At 48.5% G+C, this 15,833-nt stretch overlaps 2 protein-coding genes and 1 pseudogene across 3 annotated transcripts in view; 1 reads left to right on the forward strand and 2 right to left on the reverse strand.

Annotated features, from left to right (window-relative positions):
* Window positions 1–2,780: 2,780 nt before the first annotated feature.
* On the reverse strand, window positions 2,781–6,310 carry LOC149329823 (uncharacterized; annotated as a pseudogene).
* Window positions 6,311–6,316: 6 nt separating this feature from the next.
* LOC149329824 (uncharacterized) lies at window positions 6,317–7,210 on the reverse strand (the record flags this gene model as incomplete). The annotated part of the gene is made up of 1 exon (XM_089559311.1): window positions 6,317–7,210. A coding segment is annotated over exon 1 (894 nt), but the record flags the coding sequence as incomplete, so codon positions are not given.
* A 2,023-nt stretch (window positions 7,211–9,233) lies between these two features.
* The window catches only part of LOC149329825 (uncharacterized), a 44,601-nt gene continuing 38,001 nt past the window's right edge, over window positions 9,234–15,833 (forward strand). For both annotated transcript variants that reach the window (XM_089560510.1, XM_089560511.1), the window contains exons 1-2: window positions 9,234–9,946; window positions 14,796–15,109. In XM_089560510.1, coding sequence (XP_089416636.1) covers window positions 14,876–15,109 — 234 coding nt within the window. In that variant the 5' untranslated portion in view covers window positions 9,234–9,946; window positions 14,796–14,875. The remainder of the gene's footprint in view (window positions 9,947–14,795; window positions 15,110–15,833) is intronic.

The raw sequence follows: 15,833 nt of genomic DNA on the forward strand, positions 1-15,833 counted from the left end.
CCAGAGGCCCATGTGCATCACTGAGAGCGTTACTGTGCGGCAATACTGGCCTCGAGCCTTGTAGCGAACGTTGTTAAGGTCAGCGCATGAGTAATCGAAGCATCCAGATTGTTCCATTCTCGGATGGCTACAGGAAAAAAATGAATGTTTAAGTGCATCTGTGCGATAGGAATAATCAGTCAGAGTGAGTGCATGTTTGTGACGTGTCGGTCGAGTATGGGACGGGCAAATATATTTTGACACATTGATGTTATAATCGTTATGCAACAGTTGGTATAAAAATTTTAAACGCGTGTGCTTTGCTCTCATTGATAGCGTCGGGAGTCCTGAAATAGCTGCAAGGTTCGATGGGGAGTCAGTACGCTTATATTTGTTATGGATGAACTGTAGTGCCTTTCTTTGTAGTTTTCTAGTTTTGCTATGTTAGTGGTTGTTTCCGGAAACCAAACAGTGTGGGCGTACTATAAAATAGGTCTTATGAAAGTTTTGTATGCTAGGAGTTTAGTAGATGCTGGTGCGAGTCGGATACATCTTCTAAAAAAAAAGTTATCGTAATGCTGCCGATGTTACATTAGCGATGTGTACGTCCCATCTAAAGTCAGCGGTTAGTGTAATACCAAGATACTTTTGCTGGGAGACTTTCATGAGTGGCGTACCGTGAATGCTGTAAGGGAAAGATAAGTACTTTTTTCCTGGTTACTGACATGCACACTGATTTTTTAGAATTAGCGGTCATCTGCCATCTGTCACACCAATCCACCACAGCGTCAAGTGACTGGGAAAGCGCAATGTGGTCTTCCGGACTTTCTATTTTCCTGTACATGATGCAGTCGTCTGCAAATAGCTTAATGTTACACTAATTCTGAGCGGTTATATCGTTAATATAGATAAGGAAGAGAAGTGGGCCAAGAACGGAGCCTTGCGGAACTCCCCAAGTGACCGCGGTTATTTTAGAAGACATATTTTGAAAGATTACAAATTGAGAACTGTTAGATAGAAACTCTTGGATCAAACCCAGAACTTCCCCCCGCCCGATCATGCATTGCAGCTTTGCGATTAGTTTGTTATGGCACACGCAATCAAACGCTTTGGAAAAATCTAGTAGTAATATATCAGTTTCACTGCAGGTATCGATGCTGAGGGCCAAGTCATGATCGACTTCGATTAACTGAGTGATAGTCGACAGCCCTCGGCGGAAACCATGCTGGTCAGGTGATATCAACTTATTATGCTCTAGAAAATCTGTTAGATGTTTTGAGATTATGTGTTCGAAAACTTTACATGCTGTGCTAGTCAGTGAAATGGGCCTGAAGTTTGATGCACTACTGATATCTTCTCCTTTATGGATCGGAATGATTTTCGCCAGCTTCCAGTCATCCGGTAGTTTTGACACAGCAAGTGATTTGCGGAATATTATGCCGAGATATTTGCTGCACCATTCGGCGTATCTTTTCAAAAATGCATTGGGTATGTTATCTCGCCCGCTGGCTTTCTTCGGGTCGATGTTCAAGAGAAGATTGAAAATTCCGTCATCAGTTATATTTATTTCTCTGATATCTGAAGTTCGGGATGTTGCCATCTGGGGAATAACGCCATTATCGGTGGTAAATACGGACTGAAAAAAGTCATTAAAGTAATTAGCCTTCGCACTGTTTTCCTCTGGAGTCTGTTCGTGTCCTGCTGTGTTTCTATTGCGGAAGTGGTTCCAGAACCTGTGTGGGCTACAAGTAAGGAAGTCAGGCAGCGTAACACTAAAGTAGTATTCCTTTGATTTCATCATTTTATCCTTGAAGATTTCAACTGCACTGGCTAATTTTTGTGTTCTGTCGGGGTTAGTACCGTTGGACTTAATAGAGCGACGCAGCAGTTTCACTTTGCGTTTTGCATGAATGACCTCTCGCGTGATCCACGGGTTCTTTGTTTTAACGCGCTTGTTTTTTGAGGGGACATATCTGAATATACAGAAAAAGATGATTTCCTTGAACTGAAGCCAGAGGGAGTTTACATCTGAGCTTGCTTCAGATGCTGCTTCGGCAAACATCTGAAACTCGTGTGCAAGATTGATATACTAGCGTCGTCGGCTCTATTAAAATTACTTACAGTCGATTGGGAGGAGCGGGTTATTAGAATATTGAGTGGTAGCTCGCAGACAGGTATACTGTGATCAGAAATTCCGTCGATTATGTCAAGCTTAGTCTGGTGTGTTGGGAAGTTCTCGCTTACAAGTATTAGGTCGAGAATGCTTTTTGCTGTGCCTAGTATGCGAGTTGGACGGGAGACTGTTTGATGTAGGTTAAAATTCAGCATTAAATCAATGAGCGCATCTGAGGCCGGATCAGTATGGTGCAAGGTATCCCAGTCAATATCCGGAAGGTTAAAATCTCCCATGATGATTAGTCTAGAGTTCCGTACGTGCACCTGCATATAATCGTGTACAGCACTCAAGCAATCATGTCCGGAAGAGGGGCTCCGATAAACACATCCTACGATAATGCTGACGCCATCACATAGAATCTTGCAAAACACTGCCTCTGCTCCCGGGGTGTCCGGCAGAGGGATAAAGGAAAAGTGGTTCTTTATCAATAATGCAACACCGCCACCCCGGGAAAGCCGATCTTTGCGCATCACTGAGTAGTTCGGAGGGAAGATTTCTTGACTACCAATATCACTCGAGAGCCACGTTTCTGTGACAGCCACAATATCTGGATCTTGGTCAATGTGGACAATTTCGAGTTGCTCTACTTTATTCACTACACTTCTGGCATTTATGTTCAATAATTTTATTTTTTTGATTGTGCTCTTCGACGTGTCATTCGGGGGCTGGAGACGTTGTCGTTTTGGCTTTCTGGGGTAGTGGCTTTGTCGTTTTTTTTTTCCCAAATGGCACTTTCACTGGGTTTTCACTGTCCCAGACAAATGCTTGACCATTAATTTACAATTTATTAAAGGAAAGGGACACTTTGTCGCCATTGTCCCGGTTAGGCTTCGAGCTGTCCCACAACTTTTTCCGAATATCTCTAATTTTCCGCGAGAAATCTTCGCCAATGAACAGATCGGAATTTTTAAGCTTGAACCCTCGTTTCAGTATTGATTCTTTCTCTCTGTAGTCTAAAAGCTTCATAACAACAGGTCTAGTTTTGTTTTCAGCAGGCTGCCCCAAACGGTGGATACGCTCGATGGCCACTGCGTCGAGATCCAGTTTATCCTAAAAAATATCTTTATTTACCCTTTCTGTAAGTGTCTCCTTGATCTCTTCCTCTCTCTCCGATAGGCCATAGACAATTAAATTACATATTCTACTTCGGTTGTCCAAGTCGTCTATTCTTTCCTCTAACCTTTCTATGACTTCGCTCATCTGAGCGACCTGCTCCTGGCAGGAAGTGACCTGTTTCTCTAGTCTAGCAAGAGCATCGAGTTTATTGTCTATGTCCGCCAGCCGCTTCTCCTTTATTTCTTTTATGTCTGAGGCAATTTCTTGAAGCTGCGTAAGTATCTGAGCTGTGTCCGGTCCAGGATTGGCTTCGATATCACCCCCCAACAATAGCAGTTTGCGCAAGCTTACAGTACCATCAAACAACAGCCGCGGGCACGGCAGCACTAACAAGAATGGGTTGTTAGAGCGAATACAAACGCCGTAGCGTTTTCTCACCTGCACAAGAAACAAGAACGGATTGTTGGTGAACCGCATCCTGGTAGCGCTGCCGTGCCCAGTGGCCGCCGCGCGCGTGGCGTGGCAATATATAGCCCAGTCTGGTGGTGTCGCCACTTGTCCCAGATGCATGTAGTGGTCTGCGCATGTGGTCGCTGATTGTAAAATCCATCGGTGATCCCATGCGGGCGCGTGTAGCTGGTCTGGTGGGGGTACGTCGGCAGTGTCTGATCCGTGAGTCATTCTTGAAGGCAGCTGCATGCTTCTGTCACTGGCATGATCTAGCAGGGCCAAGAAAAGCTGCACAAGAAACAAGAACGGATTGTCGGTGAACCGCATCTTGGTAGCGCTGCCGTGCCCAGTGGCCGCCGCGCGCGTGGCGTGGCAATATATAGCCCAGTCTGGTGTTGTCGCCACTTGTCCCAGATGCATGTAGTGGTCTGCGCATGTGGTCGCTGATTGTAGAATCCATCGGTGATCCCATGAGGGGGCGTGTAGCTGGTCTGGTGGGAGTACGTCGGCAGTGTCAGATCCGTGAGTCATTCTTGAAGGCAGCTGCATGCTTCTGTCACCGGCATGATCTAGCAGGGCCAAGAAAAGCTGCACAAGAAACAAGAACGGATTGTCGGTGAACCGCATCTTGGTAGCGCTGCCGTGCCCAGTGGCCGCCGCGCGCGTGGCGTGGCAATATATAGCCCAGTCTGGTGGTGTCGCCACTTGTCCCAGATGCATGTAGTGGTCTGCGCATGTGGTCGCTGATTGTAGAATCCATCGGTGATCCCATGCGGGCGCGTGTAGCTGGTCTGGTGGGCGTACGTCGGCAGTGTCTGATCCGTGAGTCATTCTTGAAGGCAGCTGCATGCTTCTGTCACCGGCATGATCTAGCAGGGCCAAGAAAAGCTGCACAAGAAACAAGAACGGATTGTCGGTGAACCGCATCCTGGTAGCGCTGCCGTGCCCAGTGGCCGCCGCGCGCGTGGCGTGGCAATATATAGCCCAGTCTGGTGTTGTCGCCACTTGTCCCAGATGCATGTAGTGGTCTGCGCATGTGGTCGCTGATTGTAGAATCCATCGGTGATCCCATGCGGGCGCGTGTAGCTGGTCTGGTGGGCGTACGTCGGCAGTGTCTGATCCGTGAGTCATTCTTGAAGGCAGCTGCATGCTTCTGTCACTGGCATGATCTAGCAGGGCCATGAAAAGCTGCACAAGAAACAAGAACGGATTGTCGGTGAACCGCATCTTGGTAGTGCTGCCGTGTCCAGTGGCCGCCGCGCGCGTGGCGTGGCAATATATAGCCCAATCCGGTGGTGTCGCCACTTGTCCCAGATGCATATAGTGGTCTGCGCATGTGGTCGCTGATTGTAGAATCCATCGGTGATCCCATGCGGGCGCGTGTAGCTGGTCTGGTGGGCGTACGTCGGCAGTGTCTGATCCGTGAGTCATTCTTGAAGGCAGCTGCATGCTTCTGTCACCGGCATGATCTAGCAGGGCCAAGAAAAGCTGCACAAGAAACAAGAACGGATTGTCGGTGAACCGCATCTTGGTAGCGCTGCCGTGCCCAGTGGCCGCCGCGCGCGTGGCGTGGCAATATATAGCCCAGTCTGGTGTTGTCGCCACTTGTCCCAGATGCATGTAGTGGTCTGCGCATGTGGTCGCTGATTGTAGAATCCATCGGTGATCCCATGATGGGGCGTGTAGCTGGTCTGGTGGGCGTACGTCGGCAGTGTCAGATCCGTGAGTCATTCTTGAAGGCAGCTGCATGCTTCTGTCACCGGCATGATCTAGCAGGGCCAAGAAAAGCTGCACAAGAAACAAGAACGGATTGTCGGTGAACCGCATCTTGGTAGCGCTGCCGTGCCCAGTGGCCGCCGCGCGCGTGGCGTGGCAATATATAGCCCAGTCTGGTGGTGTCGCCACTTGTCCCAGATGCATGTAGTGGTCTGCGCATGTGGTCGCTGATTGTAGAATCCATCGGTGATCCCATGCGGGCGCGTGTAGCTGGTCTGGTGGGCGTACGTCGGCAGTGTCTGATCCGTGAGTCATTCTTGAAGGCAGCTGCATGCTTCTGTCACCGGCATGATCTAGCAGGGCCAAGAAAAGCTGCACAAGAAACAAGAACGGATTGTCGGTGAACCGCATCCTGGTAGCGCTGCCGTGCCCAGTGGCCGCCGCGCGCGTGGCGTGGCAATATATAGCCCAGTCTGGTGGTGTCGCCACTTGTCCCAGATGCATGTAGTGGTCTGCGCATGTGGTCGCTGATTGTAAAATCCATCGGTGATCCCATGCGGGCACGTGTAGCTGGTCTGGTGGGGGTACGTCGGCAGTGTCTGATCCGTGAGTCATTCTTGAAGGCAGCTGCATGCTTCTGTCACCGGCATGATCTAGCAGGGCCAAGAAAAGCTGCACAAGAAACAAGAACGGATTGTTGGTGAACCGCATCCTGGTAGCGCTGCCGTGCTCAGTGGCCGCCGCGCGCGTGGCGTGGCAATATATAGCCCAGTCTGGTGGTGTCGCCACTTGTCCCAGATGCATGTAGTGGTCTGCGCATGTGGTCGCTGATTGTAAAATCCATCGGTGATCCCATGCGGGCGCGTGTAGCTGGTCTGGTGGGGGTACGTCGGCAGTGTCTGATCCGTGAGTCATTCTTGAAGGCAGCTGCATGCTTCTGTCACTGGCATGATCTAGCAGGGCCAAGAAAAGCTGCACAAGAAACAAGAACGGATTGTCGGTGAACCGCATCTTGGTAGCGCTGCCGTGCCCAGTGGCCGCCGCGCGCGTGGCGTGGCAATATATAGCCCAGTCTGGTGTTGTCGCCACTTGTCCCAGATGCATGTAGTGGTCTGCGCATGTGGTCGCTGATTGTAGAATCCATCGGTGATCCCATGAGGGGGCGTGTAGCTGGTCTGGTGGGCGTACGTCGGCAGTGTCAGATCCGTGAGTCATTCTTGAAGGCAGCTGCATGCTTCTGTCACCGGCATGATCTAGCAGGGCCAAGAAAAGCTGCACAAGAAACAAGAACGGATTGTCGGTGAACCGCATCTTGGTAGCGCTGCCGTGCCCAGTGGCCGCCGCGCGCGTGGCGTGGCAATATATAGCCCAGTCTGGTGGTGTCGCCACTTGTCCCAGATGCATGTAGTGGTCTGCGCATGTGGTCGCTGATTGTAGAATCCATCGGTGATCCCATGCGGGCGCGTGTAGCTGGTCTGGTGGGCGTACGTCGGCAGTGTCTGATCCGTGAGTCATTCTTGAAGGCAGCTGCATGCTTCTGTCACCGGCATGATCTAGCAGGGCCAAGAAAAGCTGCACAAGAAACAAGAACGGATTGTCGGTGAACCGCATCCTGGTAGCGCTGCCGTGCCCAGTGGCCGCCGCGCGCGTGGCGTGGCAATATATAGCCCAGTCTGGTGTTGTCGCCACTTGTCCCAGATGCATGTAGTGGTCTGCGCATGTGGTCGCTGATTGTAGAATCCATCGGTGATCCCATGCGGGCGCGTGTAGCTTGTCTGGTGGGCGTACGTCGGCAGTGTCTGATCCGTGAGTCATTCTTGAAGGCAGCTGCATGCTTCTGTCACTGGCATGATCTAGCAGGGCCATGAAAAGCTGCACAAGAAACAAGAACGGATTGTCGGTGAACCGCATCTTGGTAGTGCTGCCGTGTCCAGTGGCCGCCGTGCGCGTGGCGTGGCAATATATAGCCCAATCCGGTGGTGTCGCCACTTGTCCCAGATGCATGTAGTGGTCTGCGCATGTGGTCGCTGATTGTAGAATCCATCGGTGATCCCATGCGGGCGCGTGTAGCTGGTCTGGTGGGCGTACGTCGGCAGTGTCTGATCCGTGAGTCATTCTTGAAGGCAGCTGCATGCTTCTGTCACCGGCATGATCTAGCAGGGCCAAGAAAAGCTGCACAAGAAACAAGAACGGATTGTCGGTGAACCGCATCCTGGTGGCGCTGCTGTGCCGTGCCGTGCCGTGCCCATATGTTACAACTCAGCCGTTACACATTTCTCGTATACCATTGTGGGATGCGAGCCAGTGGGCTACCGGATAAGGTGGACCACCCAAGGCTCTTGTAATTGCCATTTTTTAAATAAAGTTTTCAATCAATCACTTGCGGGTGAGGCGCGAGCAGTTCAGAAGAGGGCGTTTCACCACGCGCCTATGGGCGCATGCTGCTGATTAATTTAAACACTTTGCCCTGAGCTGCAGTGCAGAATAATACGTTAACTATATAAAAAAGCGCGGGAAGTGATTATAGCGCATTTCGCATCCATAGTCTATTCAGAAAGTTGTTTAATGATACAAGGTGCATGAGCAGTCGAGCACAACCCGCCAATGGATGAATAGTGCAATCAGACAGTATACACTGGCTCTCAGGTGAAGTATTACTAGGGTACTATTCCATAAGGTAATATTACTCAATAAAGTGCGCAAAGCCCCGAAAATCTGGGATCGCCACGCATATCCAAGCATAATGTGTGGAGCGGATAGTCTGCGATGTGAGCGCCTCCTCGCGGTGAGCTTCTCATTTATTGTGCAGAGCGAGCATTTCCGGCACCTAATTTCCGCTCTCGCTGCGACCAGGCGCCCGAATTTCAGACTTCAAGAACATCGGCCGACATCCTTTGATCTTGGCTCCGACGGTCGGGAATAGACAATGGGAGGCTATGGTGCTACGAATTTAGGTAACATGGAGAAGAAAGCGCAGTTTATTTGAGGGCCAGTAATTCGGAAGGGAAAGTCGCAAAATGTGCTGGAACCGAGATATCGCGGCATGTGCAAACCAAAGCTAATTTCAGTGCAGGGGAAGATTCCGCTCTAAGGTCCTGTAAACTTCTAAATGGCTGAGGTTAAAATGCCAGACATTCGATTAATTTCTTTCATATTGTTTTCCACAAGGGGTCTTAGTCACGCTTCAATTTCCCCGCAAATACGCTGATGTCGTTGGCATTTCATTAGGTCTGCTTTTGTTTATGTCACTGTGACTTTTAATTGGTAATATTTCTAGCGCTAGAGTAGAAGTCGGCACGGCTGTTGACGATGGACTTAAACCATGTTCCTCCAATTGCAATGCAGTTGTGTCAGGTGGCAATTAAAAACAAGCCCACCTTTCTGTCTCCCTGTTTTTCATTAGCTAGCCATCGCGTCTCAGTATTTTCAGCAGCCATTGAATAGCGAGATAACGTGGGAAATGTGTGTAAGAGATTGTCATCTTTGTTTTCTTTATTTACTTCATTTTCTTTGTTTCTATACTCTTCTACAGAGAAAGGTTCACTATACTGCCCGGAGCATTTCTATTATGTAAGCCAGCGATCTCCGCATGTGGCGCCGTACTACGGCGATCAAGAGAACAGAAATGTCCAGAGCGGTCTTGATGACAACCCAGTAATTTTACTAGCAGTAAAAAAATATGGGGCGCGCTGGCTGAAGTGGCCGCATTCTGATATGGCTACAGGCTTCGTTCCCTGCCGTTGCTGCAAAAGCACGCGCGGATAGCGGCGCTTATCTGCCATGCGCGTTTCCTGGGTGACAATCAGCTCCCCGACTGGAAACGGTCGGCGGTTGCTGGCTTTCCATTCCGCCTCGCTCGTTGCCGCCTTTGAGGGAGCACGGTGCGGCGAGAATAATACGGAGCACGCGAAAGGCGGCCAAGCTAGCAGAAACTGCATCTAAGCGCCACCTATCAGCACGACAAAGACACCCCTGGCTATCCGCGCGCAGCGAGAGTGCCTGCCGCCGAGCCCCCCTCTTTGCTGCAGCCCTGCCGTTATCACTGTTCGAAAGATGCTGAGCTGGTTCTGGCAACACCGCCAGGTGCTGCCTTCATCCAGGCGTGCTCACTTCAGCCTCGGTGGCAGCGCGGACTGAAGGGCCGAGATAACATGTAATGCCAAATCGGCCGTCTTGCGCCCGTTTACAGCGCGCGCCGCTCCTCGATGTGAGAAACGGAACAACGAAGCGCATGGCGCTGTCAGCAGAGTATCAGTCGATCATAGAGCAAGGAAGGGACTGCATGCTACGTGCAGTGAGGTTGATAGGCCTGCAGAAAAAGTGGGTCCGTGCTACCGGCGCCATCTCGCCGCGTCCAAATTAAAATAGTTCCTGTCGCCGGTGCTAGGCAGCGTGCATAAGCACGTTTCCGCTGCTCCGCGACCCTTCCTGTGCTCCGTATTATTCTGGCCGCACCATTACGTGGCTCATAGAAAAGTGGAGAATACGGCGCAGAATGCTGGAAGCCAGATGATTACACCAGCTGAGCGTGTGATCAGCGCCAGAAAGGATTGCTATGCAGCAAAAGCGGTGAGTGGAGCGATGAGCAATCAATCCCAGTTATGTCCGCCTCCCTGCGGTCTTAAAATGGCGCGAGGTGTGCTGACGTGTCTACCTCCGCGTCGATTTCACGTGTAATTGCAAAACTCCTGGCGAGCACATTGATGGCGTGCAGCGCAAGGGTGAGGGAGTGCGAATCTCAGGGATCAGAAGGGTTTCAAGTCGCGGGCACTTATTTACAACGGGCTGTTGTAGGAGTGCTTTTCGTACAAGAACCGAAGGCTAATATGGCGACGCGAATTCCGCTGAAGCGCTGCAGAGCGAACGAGATCAGGTTTTCAGGTTTGCTGCCGGACGCAAACGGTGCCGAGGAAAGCAACCGTCAACGAGCTAGTGGCGATTCGTTGGACATAAGGGGCTGGCGACGTCGCACACTCAGTATGCATACAGCAACACTGATTGGGAAAGATCGAGACTGAAATCCCGAGGATACGGTCAGAAACAGCCTTGTTTGTTTCGAGCTATTGTGAACTAGACTGGAGCAGTGCGCGCTTGAGTCACAGTAGTTGTCAGCGATAACGCGTGTGCACAAAAAAACGGCAATCCTGAAGCCGGAATTCCTCCAACTGTAACTAAATTGCTTTTTGTAGGTATCAGCGTAGGAGAATAAAGCAACGCCCTCCCTAAGCTCTAAGTTTCGAGTCACTGTCGATTAGCTTTTGTAGCAGTTTTGCTTTGTCAAGGTTATAATTTTGTAGCATTTTAATTTTTTAAGCGCAAAGGAACGCTTTGGGCTTTGAGGCAGCATGCACTGATATCAGGTTATTGGAATTTTTGCTTCTCTTTTTGAGAATCCGCCTTAGTTATCCATTGTCAATATAGATCTGAAAATAAGTGTCAGGGTGCAAAATGGGAAAGTATATCCACTATAACTGCGTACCGCTAACTTAGAGCGGCACCTGTCAATCGCACAGGTGAAAAAAAAATTGAGCCAAGAGTCATTGGAACAGAAAATGTTGCTAATTAGTATACATGAATTTTCGCTAAGAAACACAACAGCGAGAGCACTTGGGCTGCGTATTCGTCTAACAATGCACGAGTAATACACCTATTACTTGCGGAAATAGCTCAGCTTCATACCTTATCATGTATTTGCCTATTATGTATTCGGCTTCTGATCCAAATCTCGCTGAGACTTATCGCGGCTGCGGCAGCTCTATTTAAATGGAGGCGAAATTCAAAATGTCAGGGCAAGTTAAGGAAGGCCAGCTAAATTAAATTAATCCTCATCCCTGGCTATATGTGTTTAACAGTTTGTGTTGCTTGGGTAAGTTAAACGTCAAAAATGAAAAAAATAATTATAGTTACTTGCTTAATGTCCATTTTAGAATGTTTATGCGAATTGCAGGCTGTGGGTGCAACACCTAGATTAATAGTTGTGAACGCACTTTTGGGAGCAACGTATTGCTTGGGCTGTACTTTTACACTGTATTTACTACACGAAACATTTGACTGAAATTAACCCAAAACCTAGAGTGAGAACAATGGCATAAAAGACGTCAAACGACTAGCCAAAGCAACGTTTGTAGCTTTACTGGTAACAAAGTATGCACCAATTCGATCGGCTCTTGCACGTAGCCAACGCCTGTACCACTGGGCCGACCTCTTGGCGCATTGAAGAAAAAACATGGAAAGCAAGGTATCGAGTTTGGGTAAACTACAGAGTTACGATCGACCAGCACGGAATAAGAGATTAGATGCAATAAGTCGCGGCGAGGGATGCACTGGGGTCTGGGAGATACTGTGCCGATAAAAAAAAGAATCCGATCAGCGCGACCCCTCCTTGCTCCGCTGATTGCATTTCTTTTCATCGCGATTGTGTCTAGGCGGTAACAAAACCACGCTAGATTAGTTCATGATACTATTCTGGACTGTTCAAGTGCAATCATCGACGATTGTATAGCCCTTTTACAGCCCAGGTGCAAGCTCGAGCCGCCTCGATGGGCCATTGGTTATGGTGCTCGGTTGCTGACCTGAAAGACGCGTCTTCGATTCCGGCCGCGGCGGTAGCATTTCGATGGAGGTGAAATTCTAGAGACCCGTGTACCGTGCGATGTCAGTGCACGTTAAAGAACCTCAGGTGGTCTAAATTATCCGGAGCCCTCCACTACGGCGTCCCCCATAACCTGAGTCACTCTGGGACGTTAAACCACCATAAACAAAACTAAAGATGCGCGATGAAAAGAAATACGAAGAGCAGAGTGCATTTGCGCAACGGTGTTCGTCGTTCTGTTTATAATGATACTACGAGCACGACCATAATATAACCACATCAAATGGACCTCCACAGTCTATTTGCAGCGGCACGCACTTTCGGCACTGACCTTTTAAAAAGAAACACATTCTTCTAATCAACCGTATACTTCAGGCAGATAACTATTTGGCTAGTGTTTTCACCTGGACCCGTTGTTCTCTACAGAAGAACGTAGATTGGATCGCTATCGCGGTCGCATGCAGTTCCAACAAGATATATTTCTCTTTCACCCTCCTGTGTACCATGCTTTCATAGGAATCTCGAGGCTGGTTCTTTCAAGAAGATTCCATTACACTGCGTTCGTAAATGCTGCTTGCAAAACGCGACTTCCAATTAAAAGTAGCTGACTGCTTCCGTATTGTAGCGAACACTCCGCAGTGTGTCATTGGAAGCACCGGTGTGACTGCAAACACTCATCCACTTTGCAGATTTAAAGACTAGTTAGTTTTGAGGCCTCTCACATTCTCATCGTTACGCTTTAAAGCTGTGCCTAATTGAAGGGTTGTGCGACCATTCATCACCTGCATCATCTTTAAGTTTTGTGGACTTATTGTTCCAATATACGCGTTGAAGGAATAAACGTCACCCTCGCAAATCCGATAGCACGGAAATCAAACGCCGAGTGAAAGAAAAACCGTAAAGAAAAACTCGCAACGTTCTAAACTCAAGAAACAGATGTGGGATCAGTGCAGTCTCAATTTCACGAAAACAATGAATTAGTGGTGTTTACGCACTTGGTAATACAGATGGCGAGCGCCAGCTATGGGATTGCAGTCCCGTTTCAGTTACATTTATTGATTCTCAATACCACTCGTGCAGGCTGCTGTGGCCGTCCTCCAGATTTATTGCCCTAGGCACTTCTGAATCCTGCGAAAGTCAGATCGCGGGTACAGAAGAAAACAGTGGTATAGCAATGCTATTAAGGGGTTGCATACTTCTGCTTTCGGAGCCTCACCATCTGTTCCACTACCCACCCCCCTCCTCCCTTCCCTTCCCATTAAGGAGCCCCCATACGTTCACCTGGTCGCGTGTACTAGTTCTGACAGTTTTATAGAGCTGAGGGCGGTCGACAATTCTCCCCTTTGCAGCTGCAAGGTAGAGGCCACCTCGAAGAGCGGGAGGCATGATGTTTAATCCTGTTCGTTAAGAGTTCTTTTTGTTGAGGACTCCTGTTAAAAGTTCCTGTTGTTTAAGTCTTTCGCTCCGGCTTGGCTGTTTCTTGCGCTTCTCCTTCAGCTTTGAAGAATCTATCAGGAGCATTAGCACATAGTTTCTTTATATTTGCTTTTCTTCAACACGTCAGCTGCGGCGAAGAAGGCATGCGGATCGTTGTCTTTCGTCTTCGCCGCGGGCTTTTGCAGGATTTCAAAAAACTCTTATATCGAGGGGACATCCCAAGCAGCACCTTTAATCATCCCGATATTTCAAATTGATGGTCTCACTTTGGTCCTTTAGAGGATCGGCATTTGCCAATGAATTTCCAATATTGGGCCAATTACCAGGAAGAGGACTGTTGGATGGGTGTTTTCTACCTAAGAATTCCATTGTGAAAATGAATATCAAAATGTTTACTTTTTTCGATCTGCTCTTCATGCGTTGATCGTGTTTCACTGAATTTTGTTTTTGGTTGGTTTATTGGTGCTTAACGTCTCAAAGCGATTCAGGCTATGAGGGACGCCGTAGTGAAGGGCTCCGGAAATTTCGACCACCTGGTGTTCTTTAACGTGTACTGACATCGCACATTGCACGGGCCTCTAGAATTTCGCCTCTATCGAAATTCGAACGCCGCGCCCGGGATCGAACCCGCGCCTCTCGGGTCAGCAGCCGAGCGCCGTAACTACTGAGCCACTGCGGCAGATCGATTTATTTTTGGCTACACTGGCCTTGACACAAGTACGTGAGCGTGAATCGCCAGATTGATTGAAGGCATGATTGGCAAGGGGATTTTTCGACGCTAGAGCTGAACGTTCAGTCTTTTTCCTTCCATGTTGCAATTTTGTGCTTTTCAACTTTTGAGTAGTTTGAGTATTTTGCTTAGCTCTGTTGACGGTATAAGCAACTCGCACGAATTGTAACACCGTTTGCATTGATCCTTACTCAACCTGTAATATTGGTGAAGAATTGCGGGATTCTCCTTGAATTTCTTGTAGATATCTAATAACTGACCAGAATTCGAGACTCCGTAACCTCTAATATAAATCCAATGGGTCATGGACAAAAAATACACGGCCATGTAGAGGAGAACACCACAAGTAGAGTCGACACGAGGAAAACTGGCAACTTAATTCTAGAAATCCTTAAGGTTAAGAAGGCGTAGATATGCTTCACCCTCGGTGAATTTTATGGCTTTCTTTTTGCTCTTGCCAATAGTGTTCACTGATTTCTTCTTGCTGCCTCTTGCTATCTGCCTATGAACTGAGACTCGTGTTCGATATATTTAAATTGGATAGAGCGCCTTGCCTGCGTGAAATTCGCCGTTCTTAATTCCTACTTACCAAAAGCTTCTTATCGTGATCTTCCAAAGGCACTGTTTTTTTAATATTCTTTCCCTTTGCTTTCTTTCAGTTTCGAAACCAGAAAGCCCGCTTCGTGACAAGGAAACGTTAACAGCATTGCACTAAGGGATCTACACAAAAAAGGGCATAATGGCGGCACTGGTGATGTACCGGGATCTCCCGGGCGGTCCGAGAGAGATAAAATTTGCCTATGAGCTAAGCCGCCATGCCCTATGCGGGCAATGCCGCATGTTTTCCATGGCCATGTACAGAGACCCCAATGGCCATGTGTTCTGCGAAGACTGCTTGAATGCGCAGAGCATGCAATATGGCAAACACTACATTTACTGCCAATACGACGGAGAAAACATCGATATTCACATGGTAATGCACTTGTGTGTTTGGCAAGAGCTTTTACATCTATTTACGTGGCATGCGTTTTAAGCGTATCAATATTACATTTACTGTGAATTTAATAGGCGCACTGTGACGCATAGATGCATAACAAGAGACATACTATGCGTCTCTCAGTTTGAATATGAGCGAAGCACGGATGTACAGCCTTTGTCAAAAGTTTGGAGCCAGGGGGTTTGCTTCTGAAGCACACTGACTGGTTCGTAATGCATCTCCAGGGCTTCAAATTTGCTGAAGATAAGAAGATTTCTGGTCTTGCCTCCCCCAATGGGTAGGACTACCACGAATGCTACAGGAGTCCCACTGCGAGGCTTAGAAGCACACCCCCGGGGCTCTAAAATTTTGACAAAGACTGTACTCGAACGGTCAGTTGTAAATTAGCGAGCAGTACTTTTAATATGCACACGCAATTAAGTATTTGACATAAAATGCCTAGCGCTGAGATTACAGCCTTTCGAGCCCACGTAAAACTGCCTCGCGGCATAGAAAATGAGGAATTCGGAAGTGTAAAATTTTATAGTCCCGTAACCGGAGATTTGAGTTTTGCCGAATTGTAAAAATACTACTCAATAGCGCAATCGCGTCCTCATCGCGAATTTAAATCACTCTAGTTAGGTTGTGTGCAAGAAAACGTGCTTTCTGATATCAGTTAAGAAAAGCGTGCTGAATATCCTTGAGCAATCAAGACAATATT

The sequence above is a fragment of the Amblyomma mixtum genome, chromosome 9 (assembly GCF_055824585.1).
Source record: "Amblyomma mixtum isolate Tamu chromosome 9, ASM5582458v1, whole genome shotgun sequence".
Lineage (NCBI taxonomy): Eukaryota > Metazoa > Arthropoda > Arachnida > Ixodida > Ixodidae > Amblyomma > Amblyomma mixtum.